At 47.8% G+C, this 12,634-nt stretch overlaps 2 protein-coding genes across 2 annotated transcripts; both read left to right on the top strand.

Moving 5' to 3' along the window:
* The first annotated feature begins 425 nt into the window (after window positions 1-425).
* Window positions 426-2,115, top strand: LOC121996046 (BAG family molecular chaperone regulator 1-like). Its single transcript, XM_042549859.1, has 4 exons — window positions 426-867; window positions 962-1,218; window positions 1,274-1,420; window positions 1,515-2,115. Exons 1-4 carry the CDS (start codon window positions 642-644, stop codon window positions 1,854-1,856), a joined length of 972 nt encoding a protein of 323 aa, XP_042405793.1. The 5' UTR covers window positions 426-641; the 3' UTR covers window positions 1,857-2,115.
* Window positions 2,116-2,638: 523 nt separating this feature from the next.
* Window positions 2,639-5,427, top strand: LOC121996047. Its single transcript, XM_042549860.1, has 2 exons — window positions 2,639-2,972; window positions 3,190-5,427. Exons 1-2 carry the CDS (start codon window positions 2,804-2,806, stop codon window positions 4,896-4,898), a joined length of 1,878 nt encoding a protein of 625 aa, XP_042405794.1. The 5' UTR covers window positions 2,639-2,803; the 3' UTR covers window positions 4,899-5,427.
* Window positions 5,428-12,634: the final 7,207 nt, after the last annotated feature.

The raw sequence follows: 12,634 nt of genomic DNA on the forward strand, positions 1-12,634 counted from the left end.
ACGAAGCCAATCAAAATCCGCTCTGGAAGCTGCTGACTTGCCTCGATCAACCCAATCAGAGATGAATTAAATTTAAATTTTAAATCGGACGGCTCTCGTCGCCAAATTCCAATAATTAAACCGTTTAATTTCCCCGATCATCGGCCACGTCACGGCGGCGTCTGCCATCCAGCGGCAGGCGCTGCGTTGCGTCACGCCACGCTGGCCGGTGTACTATCCCTTTCGGCGCAACCACTGCCCCCGGTCGCCGTTTAAGGCCGGCAATCGGCCACGTGGCGAGGGCTGTGGCGAGATGGCTGTCGGCCGGTGGCGGACCCACCTACTGCTTCTGCTCGCCCGTTACGAGATCGTATCGTACCTGCCGAATCAAATCAAAGCGGTTTTTTGGGTTCGTAGCGGAAGCGGTGGTTGTTGGGTTGCGTATTGAGAGCGTCGCTTCTGGTCTTGCGTTCCACATTCGTCCGCCCTCCGATTTCTTTCTTCCTCGTGAGTTCTTTGCCGATTTATATATACTCGATCCTCCCCCTCTCTCATCGGAGCTGTAGAAGAGGAATCGGGGCTGTTATTCGGTTCTGCGGTTTCAGGGAGAAATCTCGGCGGGGCGTGTTGCGTTTGGGGGTTTCTAGGTCGCGGGGAGCAGAATGCGGTCGAGAACCAGCGTGAGAGCGGCAGGGACGGCGGCGTTTAGCCCGGTGAAGGAAGAGAAGGTGGAGGCGGAGAAATGGGAGGTGAGGCCGGGTGGGATGCTGGTCCAGTCTCGCAGCTCGCACGACGACGCTGTCGGCGCTCCTGTCCCCGCCATCCGCGTCAAGGTCAAGTACGGCGCCGTCTACCACGAGATCTACATCAGCTCCCGGGCCTCCTTTGGTAACGACTTCGTAATCTGATCCTCTTTCGCAATCTCGGTTTGGCTCGCGCGAGCAAGGTGGTCGACCGATTGCCTGAGTGGGTTCTGCAACAGGGGAGCTGAAGAAGGAGCTGTCTGCGAGGACGGGGCTGCACCCGCTGGACATGAAGCTGTTGTACAAGGACAAGGAGAGGGCGTCGGCGACCTTCCTCGACTCCGTCGGCGTGAAGGACAAGTCTAAGGTGGTGTTGACGGATGACCCGACGGCGAAGGCGAAGCGACTACTGGAGATGCGCAAGACCGACAAAATTGACAAGGCTGCGAAGTCCGTCTCCGCAATCAGCCTTGAGGTCGACCGTCTCGCCTCCAAGGTATTACATTGCACTTTCCTCCCATCTCAACCCCGATCTCAAGCCCGATTCGCAGGTAACGGCGCTGGAGGCGATTGCGAACAAAGGCGAACGAATCGTGGTCAACGACGTGTCCAATCTCATCGACTGCTTGATGAATGAGCTTGTTAAGCTGGAGGCCATCGACGCCGACGGAGATGTGAAGCAGCAAAAGAGACAGCAGGTTACATAAATTTCACTTTTTTTTTTTGGAGGTAAACAGGGACTTCAATTCTTCGTTCGATCCCTCGTTTGACTGGTTCTTTGCTAGAGCACAGATTAAGAGAGTGCAGAAACATGTGGAAACGCTCGACTTGATCAAGCTCAAGAACGGTCAAGCGAGGAAAGAGCGGCAGCCTCAGTGCCAACCACCGCAGAAACTTCATTCGCCGCCGCAAGCAGTGCTGCACTCGATTCAGCCCCAATACCAGCAACAAATGCAGCAACCACACAACCCTTTTCTACAGCAAAATCACCACCAGCAGCAGCCGGCGCGTTCTCAGTCAGCGTTCTGGGAACCGTTCGATCTGCTGACACCGTCCACCTCCACGCCCACTTCCGCCACCACCTCCACCGCCTCCTCCACTCCCCACGCGAGCTTCGATTGGAAGCTGTTCTGAATTGCCACTGCCTTGGAAAATTCAACAATGCGGGCGATCGATCGATTCTACTACTAGTATTCTCTGTGTCATTGTGTGTAATCTATTGATAAATAAATGGATATATACACCGTATGATCTTGTCGAGATCTATCGCTTGAAGGTAAACAAACATAAATTTGTATCCCAAAAACATTATTCATATTGAAGGTCAATGATCATAGATGTAATTTCAAACACATAAATATATATTGGTAAATGGGTGGTTGATGGAATTTAATGGATATTGCCTCTACCGTTGACTGTTTAATTAGTCAATCATTTAGCACATGATGCAGGGCTGGAACCTTATTAGAACATAAATAATACTTGGTGGTCCTCGAGATCACGTTCTTTAGGTTGAACTAGATGGTGTTTGTCATGTTCTTTAGATCTTTATTCAATCTCGATGAACTTAGTTTTTGCTTGATCAATTGCAAAATCCTCACGAGAATAAACATTTTAAGGCTCTCCTTACTAGTAAACGGACACTAACTGGAGGATACATTTGTCATTTCGAAACTCAGTGGCATTGTAATAATTTTTTTCTATTTTGGGGGCAACAATGTCTTATCACTAGCTGATGTAGGCGCCTTTGGTAAGTTGGACACGAGGAACAGAACATCTTAAACGCAACTTCCTCCTCCCATTCAAAATTCTGTTGGACGATGGCGCCACGTGTCGGGATCTCCGCACCAGTTCCTCCTCGGGAAAACCCAACTCGCGTGCGTTTCAAATTTGGGTCATTTAAACGGTCGAAATGGCCAGCCAGGCGAGCAGTACTTGACGTCAGATCGCTGGGCCCCGACGATGAACGGCGTTAAATCGCGGAGCTGATTTGAATCCACCCAATCGTCACACCGGCCACTCTTCTTCCTCTTCCTCTTCCTCTTCCTCCGCTTCGACGCCACGGCTCGACGACTCTTTTGATGCGTGTGAGCTGCTTCTTCTCGCTTCTGCTTCAAGAAAGGTCGTCGCCGCTGGGCTCCGCTGCTGCCTTCCTTTTCGCTCTTCTCTTCGCTTTCCAGAAGCGTAAAGACGACTGCTCTGAAGTCGACGGCGACAGCGCCGGAGCCGTTTCTTTTCCTTTCATACAAGGTACGCATTCCTCTTCCTGTTCTTCCCTTTCTGCCGGGGCACTAGATAGCTCGAGCCGGCGATTGCGATGCCTCGGTTGCTATTTCTCCGGCGGTGAAAAGGGCATTCCTGTCATTTCGTCTTTGAAATGCCATTTTTTCTGGGTTTTTCTAAAAAAGGAATTAAAAATTTTAAACAAATAATCCCCGATTTTTAAAAGATAATATTTTTTCGCCAGAACCAGAACGATCGCCGGAGCGAATCATGGTGGAAGAGCACGAGTTTGTCGCCGCAACGGCCGATAGATCAGCGGATCACTGGCTCTCCCGCGCGAATCTCCTTGTCCCTGTCGCCCTCGAGAAGTCCCGGTCTGCCAATGGCTTCGTCTTGCGCTGGAAATCCATCGCTGAGAAGATCGAGCGCGTGCCCTCCTCCCTCTCTGACCTTTCCAGCCACCCCTGCTTCTCGCGCCACGCTCTTTGCCGCGAGCTGCTCCAGTCCGTTGTGGCCTCCTTGTCCGAGACTGTTCAATTGTCTGACCGATGCCTCGGGGCTGATGGCGTCGCTTCCGTCGGCAAGCTCCAGATGCAGAGCGACCTAGACGCCCTAGTCTGCAAGCTTGACCTCAACCTTCGTGACTGCGGGCTCCTCGTCAAAACCGGCGTCCTAGGCGAAGCGGCTCTCCCTCCGGCTACCGCCTCGCCGGTGGCGGATGCCACCAGCTGTAATCTGCACGAGCTACTCGTTCGCCTCCAGATAGGGCACGCCGAGGCAAAGCATCGAGCTTTGGATGGGTTGCTCGAGGCGATGCGGGAGGACGAGAAGAGCGTGATGACAGTTTTGGGACGCAGTAACATCTCCGCCCTCATACACATGTTGACAGCCACATCCCCCAAAGTGAGAGAGAAAGCCGCCACTGCGGTTTCCTTGCTCACTGAGTCAGGGAACTGTGAGAATTTGCTTGTCTCCGAAGGGGCGTTGCCATCTCTGATCAGGCTTCTGGAATCAGGGAGCTTAGTAGCACGAGAAAAAGCAGTGATTTCCCTTCAAAGGCTGTCCATGTCCGCCGACACTGCCCGTTTGATTGCCAGCCATGGTGGTATTCGCCCGTTGGTAGAAGTGTGCCAAATAGGGGACTCCATCTGCCAATCGGCTGCCGCCGGTGCACTTAAGAACCTCTCTGCAGTTGCAGAAGTGAGGCAGTGCCTCGTGGACGAGGGAATTATTAAGATTATGATCAATCTTCTTGATTGTGGAGTTGTTTCCGGCTCTAAAGATTATGCAGCTGAATGTTTGCAGCATCTGACATCTAGCAATGAGAATTTGAGGAGATCAGTTGTATCAGCTGGAGGAATCCGGTGCCTTATTGCATATCTGGATGGCTCCCTGCCGCAGGAATCAGCAGTCTCTGCATTGAAAAATCTGGTTGGTTCTGTATCCAAGGATGCTCTGATTTCGCTTGGTCTGCTTCCTTGCCTTGTTCATGTGTTAAAACATGGATCCTTGGGGGCGCAGCAGGCCGCTGCAGCTGCCATTTGTAAGTTTTCCAGCTCAGTGGAGGCCAAGAGAATCGTCGGAGAGTCTGGATGCATTCCTTTGCTTGTAGAATTACTCGACGCAAAGACCGATGGCGCAAGAGAGGTGGCTGCTCAAGCTATAGCTAGCCTGATGATTCTTCCTCATAATTGTAGGGATGTCAAGAAGAATGACAAAAGTGTGCCAAATTTGGTTCAGTTGCTCAATCCCAATCCCCAGAACACAGCAAAGAAGTATTCAGTCTCCTGTCTCCTAATCTTGTCGTCAAGCAAAAGGTTGAAGAAGATGATGATTTCATACGGCGCTATTGGCTATCTCAAGAAACTGTCAGATATGGACGTTCCCGGCGCAAAGAAGTTGCTTGAGAGATTGGAACGACGCTGTCTTCGCGGCTTGTTCACCAGGAAATAGTCTGAAAATTCTGTCCATCTGCTTGGTATTCCTTGAGTTCTATGTTTCACCATCTCTTTGAAGCATAAACTCAAATGGCATGTAAGCTCAAATATAAACCTGCACTCATCACAACTCTGTCATGTGTTTCAACCTTGCTGTTTCAGGTTACGTTGAACAAGTCAGTAGCTTCTCGTATATTTCATTTGTGCTTTCTTCAATTTATTTATCGTCTGTTAAATTAGCTATAAGACATAAATTGGTTGGGCAGGCTAGAGTGGAATTATTCAAACTGGTTTAGAGAGGCAAAATTGAAAGAAAACAGCTGGTAGGATGGCCTTTTGATAATGAATTAAAAGGATGTGATGTCCCTTTTAATCTTTACTGTCTATAATGACTATTTAGGCACCAATCTTTGGATTGAAAGATTTGGTTGAGAATGATAATTGAGGACTGTAGTACCTAAAGAGAGGACACTTGAAACAGATTGAAGTTAGCTGTCAGTGTGCTAGAAACAATCAGAAGGGTGAGTTTAATACTCTAACTAGTTGGCTGTTGTTGTCACCTTTATAAAGCTATGCCACCAACCATATGCAAGATCAGGAGAGTCATTCTTCTTTAATGCTGAGTCGCTTGAGCATTTTTGGTGATGTTTCTTGTCTTTTTTTTGTGTTCATGCATGTCTATTTTGGCTTGTTGAATTCTTCATAGACCTAAGCATGGTGAAAAAAGTCTAATATAGATGGAAAACAGGTCAAGTGGTTTAGTGTTGATGTATTATTATTCTTTGATCAGTGCAATGACTACATGGTCGAATTGCATCTCTGAGCACTATCGATATGTACACTCAAGTGTAGTAGATATGGACATGTAGTGGTGGTGCTGATCAACTAAAAATGGAGCATTACTGATGGTTTGAGATAATGCTTCAGTGGTGGCTCGAGAGTGGAAGCCATGTAGTGGACTTGATATCGCCCTAAATAGTGCATGTAAGCAATGTCAACCACGTCGTGCCGCGACCTAGATATATCGAGTGAGCAGAAAGGTTTGGAACTACAAGCCAAGGCCTTCTAGCATCGTCCTAAACTTAGCCAAATTATACATCATCACTGATACTTGATGAATGTGTTGGGTTTGGAGCACAGCGGAAGACATATAATGAATCATGGATCTTTCGTGGTACATATAGTTTTGCACAAAATTATATAAAACATATCTCGAGTCCTCGATAGGTGTGAATAATATCACGGACAAATAAGATAGATAAGAGCCCCACGTGTGACTCCTCTAGCGGTATCCACGCGCACTAGATCACGAACTTGACACGATCCGTTAGGTGCTAGCCACTTGGATCGACAAAGTCTTGGAAGCACTACCGATCTCTTCCGGTGGAAGACGAAGTTGACGAAGGAGAAACGGAGAGAATGAAATCCTCACCTTGATTCTTTCCGAGGATGACTATTTATAGCTTCCAAGGAATACGAAGAGTTAAGTCTTCAATTAATTCATCATTTATGATCTTTATTAATAAGGAAGATGAAGAGTTATAGGCTCCATAAATTCTTCATTTATAACCTTCATTATGATAACTCTTCAAATTCTTCATTAATTATTATTATGATGACTTTTCGAATTCTCCATTAATCATCATGATTATGGCTATTCGAATTCTCTCTTCTTTGTATCAAATAAATCCATATTTGATCTTGATCTCGACTCGCTTCTGATACTCTTGTTCATGTCTACGTGCTATGCGTGCGACCCTCTAGGTTTTATACACGAAGGCAGTGTAAATCCATACACAGACTAAGGTAACCGTCTAGCAACAGTTTTTAGCCACCCAACGCGATAAAATTAATATCAGTCATAAACTGTAAACCACTATGAATCGATTACTGTGTAATTCGATCTCTTCATCTAAAGCCTACATCCCAATTAATTCGGTACATTATGCATCATTACCAAATTAATTGTTTTACTTGATTTCCAAGATATAATAGACTCCTCTTGAATGATAAATCATTCCTCCCATGGCCATGGATTTTGAGTCACTAATATCTCTATCAAGCGACCAGGATGTTAACTCCTAATCCAAGAGAGCGATGAATCCTCTATTGACTCAACACTATTCTCTCTACATTTTGTCATACAACCAACTACCGTATTAATCACAATCCGATTAAAGACTGCTTTTAACGGTGTCAAAGCACATAACTCCACGCATAGAATAAATGAAGGTCTCAAGTCAAAAGATCAGTTACACTCGTTCATAAGAGGAATAACCAATGATGCTTAATATGTGGTCTCCTCTTGAGCGGGTCGTGTCCAGTGTACCTCTAAACTCAAGGCACCCCAAGTACAACTTGGATATCCATCCCTCCGGTCTATCTCGACCTAGTCATACTCAGCGTTGATCTAGATATCCATGTCCCCTCTAGATATCTATCCGATCAAGGACTGTTTTCAGATTAATATTCTCATTAATCTGTGGGACTTTATCATTAATCATATACGTACAGAAAAGTAAATAATTAATGATAAATTCTTACCTTTATTAAATAATTATCTACAAAATATATAAGGAGTATCTTGACACATAAGTGCACACACTAACAGAATGAACTCATTACAAGCAATCAGTAAAATCATTGGGCTGCAATCCTAACAAAAGAGCTCCTCCACTTGTGCTTCATAATTACAGTGACACTGAAGGCAACTGCAACCATGAAATGATAAAGTGGAGACGAGTCATTGAGCAACAAGAGGGGAGCCCCCATTGTGCCTTTCACCAGCATTAAAGTCCAACCAATCATCCATGCAAACTATCACTAGCGTCGTCATCAGGAACAACCAGACCCAATTGATGGGCGAAGTGACTCATGGCACAAGTCCTATGCTCATCATTACAAGCCTGCCTGGCCTCCCCTTTGTGCATGATTCATCATTAATAAAGTATAATAAAATTCAGATATATTCAGGCTCATAGTTCATCTTTGCTTATAAATAGCAGTGGAGATACACGGTGCATGAAAACAAACACACACTGATCTGACAGATGTGCTCCGGTAAATCAGTCGATGTCTTCAGAAGAACCACAAGGGAGGTGATGAACAGGTGATAACATTGATTATCTTTCTTCTCCATTGTCGTTCATGTGATCCTTCCTTCACGACTGAGCTCGCTCACAGGTTGGCAAAGAGGAGGAAGAGAGGAAACAGGCCACTGCAGGTGGTGAATCTGATGCTCTACTTGGAGAACAGAAGCATCATGGAGGAGAACAAGATTCTGAGGCAGAAAGTTGTGCTCCTGACACAGGAGAACACAGCCTTGCTCTCCCACCTCGGTCATCAAGCACCGTGTTAAAAAAAACATTGTTTTATTGCTGAACTGTTGTTTATCTGCTTGTGTTAGAATAAAGGGCAGGGCTAGTTTGCTGAAGAAACATACAGTAGAAAGCTCAACAAACAAAATGCCTCAAATAGCGATGGACATATTCCATCGCTAGATGCATATTACGATGGAATAAGGATCAAATATGTACCGTTACATAAACATAGAGATATTAAATATCAATCTTTAAATATAGTGATGTGTATTTGAAATATCCATCGCTAATTGCTAATTTTGGAATATCGAAAGAGTATTGAAGAGAATATTGACATTCGGCCATTAGCGATAGATATTTTAAATATCCGTCACTAATTGTGATGAAAAATTAACAGAAAATTAAATTTCCATCACTAAATTATGCTATAGTGATGCATGACCTTCTCGTTTTTCCTATTTTTCCTATTTACATATTAAGTCTAACTTGCTCTAACCATTACAAACAATGATTTTCACAATAAACTCATAATATATAATAATATAATAATAAAATTCACAACAAACTCACTACACATCAATAATTATAATATAATAAACTCATAACACATAACAAATGCACTAACATTACAAACAGTATAGCAATCCATACGAACTAAAATGAACAATACATACATAATAGTAAAACCAAACATAGGTCCAAATTTAATATAAGATAAAATTTGTCATCCTAATCAAAATAAGGAAAAAGATAAAGTAATTCAATATAATACATCCTAATTACAATCATGAACAAAATCATCTTTGGGCCCTGTATGAAATTTCATTAATGATCCTGTCCGAATGCTGAATCAACGGACGCTAGGCACGGGGCGCTCTTCGACTGCTGTCGTGGATCTTCGACTGGTGGCACGAAGCTCCGGCGAACCTGCACAGAAGTCGGGCCGGGAAGGGGTTCCCGGAGGCGACCCTCCGACGCTCAAGTCAGGTGAAGCTCAAGAAAGAAACAGTAGCTCCAAAACTCGTAGAATGCGTACCTCCGGCGAAGAATGAGGGCCTTTATATAGGGCAGCGAAGAAGTGAGTGTACACCTACCGAGGTGTACACGTGTCCATGGCCCATACCCCAGTAAGGACTTGTCAGTGAGCTTCCCTAACCCATACTGCTACAGTCTCAGCATGTCCTCGATGGGACAGCGGAATCCCCTGTCACAAGATTTGGAGCATGGCCTACACGCTGTCAGAAAAAGACATCCCTTGTCCTTTTCCCCTTTGCTCCAGATCTGGCGTCCGGGCGGACAGCTCCCTCAACATCCGGCCGGACATATGCGGTAGTTTACTTGGGGAGATTTTCCATCACGTGCTTTGTGGAGACTATTAGCAGTGTTACCTTATGGCTTTGGCCGAGCGTACGGTCCGCTCGGCCCTGCGACCTTTTCCACTGAGCGCCGGAACCCTGATTTCGACAGGGCGCCTTTAACCATCAGCCGAATATCATCCGGTCGGCCTGCCGATCGGACCCATCCCTCTCCGGACGTTCGATTCCACCGGACGGCCGGCCGGCCAGCCGGTCGGACCCGACCCTCTCCGGATGGACAACTGCCACTGTGACTTCCACGTGGCGTTGACTCCACAGGGCGGGGTCCCCTGTTCTTACTACCGGATCACTTGCCTCCCCTTCAAGTCTAGTCGAAGGAGGCGAATAGTCCAACTGACTGGACTAAGAATCTGGCCGAGCGGTTCCTCCGTGCTGGTATCCTCCGCTCGGCCAACCATAGAGATAGCCTTAAGCGAATCAACAATGGCATTCACCGGATCTCCTCGTGTTCTGCGCCAATCTTCGACATTAAGGTTGAGCATGCTTTCATTAAATGCTCCGAATGATTGAATGCCACGTGGAGCACTGCCATCGGCGTACGGCGGCGGTGGCATGGTGTTTTGATGTGATCGAAGCGATTCGAAATGGACGGCTCGATGCATGCTTTGATTCCCGTGACCTGGATCCAACGGTGGAGGCCGCCCGGCCTTCACCCTATAAATTCTTCGTTTCCTTCTCTCCCTCACTTGCCTCCGCGATTTCGACCATTTCCTCCTGCGCTTTGGAGCTCCGGCGATCCTGTTTCTGCTCTCCGACGCTCTCTGGCGCCTTTTCCTTGATCTCTTTCCCCGCAGCAAGGTTTTATATCTTTCCTTCCTCCTTTCCAGTGTTTCCTCCGCATTTCTTTCTTAGTTTCGATCTTTAAAACCTCCTTTCGTTGGCTGTTGTTTTTCTCCTGCCTTTTTGCCTTTTGATTCCTTCCGATCGGCCCATGGCTAGCTATTCCAATCCCGAAGATCAGTCGCTCGGCCCATGGTACACCACCATGCAGTCCCAATTCGAACAGTGGGACTTCGATATTTTGACAGACAATTTCGAAATCCCAGAGGATTTCGAAATTCGCTTAGCTGGTCCTTCCGCTCGGCCTCACAGGCCGCCGCGCGGAGCTTTCTGTGTCTTCCGAGACCTGTACATCCTTTCATCATAGATGTCTGTAATTTTTTCGGTGTGCCGCTCGGCAGTTTAGTACCCAATACCTTCCGTCTCCTCTGCGGTGTTGTCGTTTTGTTTAAGATTCACAACATCCCCCTCCGACCGGAGGTCTTCTTTTATTTTTATTACCCCAAGCAAGCCGAGCCGGGCACCTTCATGTTCCAAGCTCGACCCGGCTTAGTCTTCTTCAACAAGCTACCTACTTCCAATGAACATTGGAAGGATTATTATTTCTACATCCGCATGCCCGATCGGGCCAACTTCCCGACCCAGTGGCAGGTCAGCCTACCCCCCACTCCCAAGTTGAAGAAGTTCAAGACCCGACCGGACTATCTCCACGCCGCAAATATGCTAGCCGGTCTGCGACTTGACATCAATAAGCTTCTTCACGAAGGAGTGATGTACATCTTCGGCTTGAGTCCTATACAGACTCCTCTTCCGGCCGGCTTCGGTAAGAACTTTGGTTGGGCATTTGCTTTGATTGCTAACTGATTTCTTTTCCTTTCTTTGCAGCGGACATCGTCATGGATTCGGTCATGACCAGTGTTTTGAAGAGAAAGGCGGCCGCTTTGGAAGCCGCGGCTGCCAAAAAGATGGAAGCGCTGGGTATCCAGCCGGTCGGATCCCATGAGGGAGAGAGTGGAACTCAAGCTGAGTCGACCGCTCAAGCTTCCCAACAAAATGTGGCTAGCGGCGCCACCCCCTCAAGAGAACGAACTGCCCCCGAGGAAGGTTCCGCTCGGGAGGAGGAGCAGCCTCTACAAAAGAGGCGCCGAGTGGAGACTCCCCTGCGGTCGGCAACCTCCGCGGTCCAACCATCTGAGCGGGTCACTGCAACTGCTCGGGGCAAGGCGCCAGAGACCGAAACCATCTCGTCCGACCGGACGCCTTCGGATTGGGACGAGCCAGCTGCTCCGGTGGAGGCTATTCCAATCAGCACCCTTCCGCTCGCTCGTCACTCAGTCCAACATTCAACCATTCATTCGCAGTTTTCTACGCCGACTTCTGATCCCCTTCCGACTGCCGGTCGGACGACCCCCGGTCACGGTCGCACGATTCGGGTCACTCTTCGCCTACCGACTGAAGAGCTGCTGCCAGAGGCCGACCGTCCAACCGTGCCCGAGCACACCATCACCTTGAAAGGGCCCCTAACTGAGATGTGGGCCGATGCTCGGGCACGCACAGCATTGATCCCCCTCGGAAATTTGGCCAATAGCCACATGCGGGAGGCCACGGGGGTAAGTTTGCTCTACCAAGTTTTGAATGCATTCTTTCCGATCGGCCGCTAACAACTATAATTTTCTTTTGCCAGAGATGGGTGGAGGAAATTACGGTTTCCAACCGCTTGGACTTGGTGGATGAAGAGCTACGACAACTGAAGGTCGCAGTTGGTCCGTCCGGCCTTCAGGGCCCTTCCTATTCCGAGCTGCAAAAGGAGCTGAAGAAAGCTCAAACTCTGCTGGCGGTCGAGCAGAAGAAGACAGCCGACCAGGCCCACGCCTTGGCCGAGTCCGAGCGACAAGTCAAGTCGCTTGACACAAAAATAACCCCTGGCCACCACTCGGAAGAATACAGCTATCTCCGATCTGGAGAAGAAGAACGTTGAGGCTCGGGGCCTGGAGCTGAAGATAAAGGGATTGACAGAGCAGCTCGACAGGGAGAAGGCGGGCCGCTCGGCCGACGCGGCTAAGATTCAGAATCTGAATGAGGCCCTTACTGACTCCCAGGCGGCGTTCAAAGAATATCAAGATGCCGAGCCGAGTCGAGTCGCAGCCTTAAGACAGAGCTACATCCGCTCGCCTGAATTCTCGGAGAAAATATGCGAGCGGATGTATACAGCTTTCGACATGGCTATGGCCGCCATCGTCACTTATCTGAAGTCTATGGGTCTTCTCCCGGAGTCT

This window comes from Zingiber officinale, chromosome 6A (genome assembly GCF_018446385.1).
Source record: "Zingiber officinale cultivar Zhangliang chromosome 6A, Zo_v1.1, whole genome shotgun sequence".
In the NCBI taxonomy this organism is placed as follows: Eukaryota; Viridiplantae; Streptophyta; class Magnoliopsida; order Zingiberales; family Zingiberaceae; genus Zingiber; species Zingiber officinale.

Bases quoted from the DNA above. Each gene is read 5' to 3' on its own strand.
- LOC121996046 (XM_042549859.1), top strand. From the start codon at position 642: ATGCGGTCGAGAACCAGCGTGAGAGCGGCAGGGACGGCGGCGTTTAGC. The intron at 868-961 runs GTAACGACTTCG...GTTCTGCAACAG, and splicing joins CAGCTCCCGGGCCTCCTTTG to GGGAGCTGAAGAAGGAGCTG. The intron at 1,421-1,514 runs GTTACATAAATT...GCTAGAGCACAG, and splicing joins AGCAGCAAAAGAGACAGCAG to ATTAAGAGAGTGCAGAAACA.
- LOC121996047 (XM_042549860.1), top strand. From the start codon at position 2,804: ATGCGTGTGAGCTGCTTCTTCTCGCTTCTGCTTCAAGAAAGGTCGTCG. The intron at 2,973-3,189 runs GTACGCATTCCT...TTTTTTCGCCAG, and splicing joins TTCTTTTCCTTTCATACAAG to AACCAGAACGATCGCCGGAG.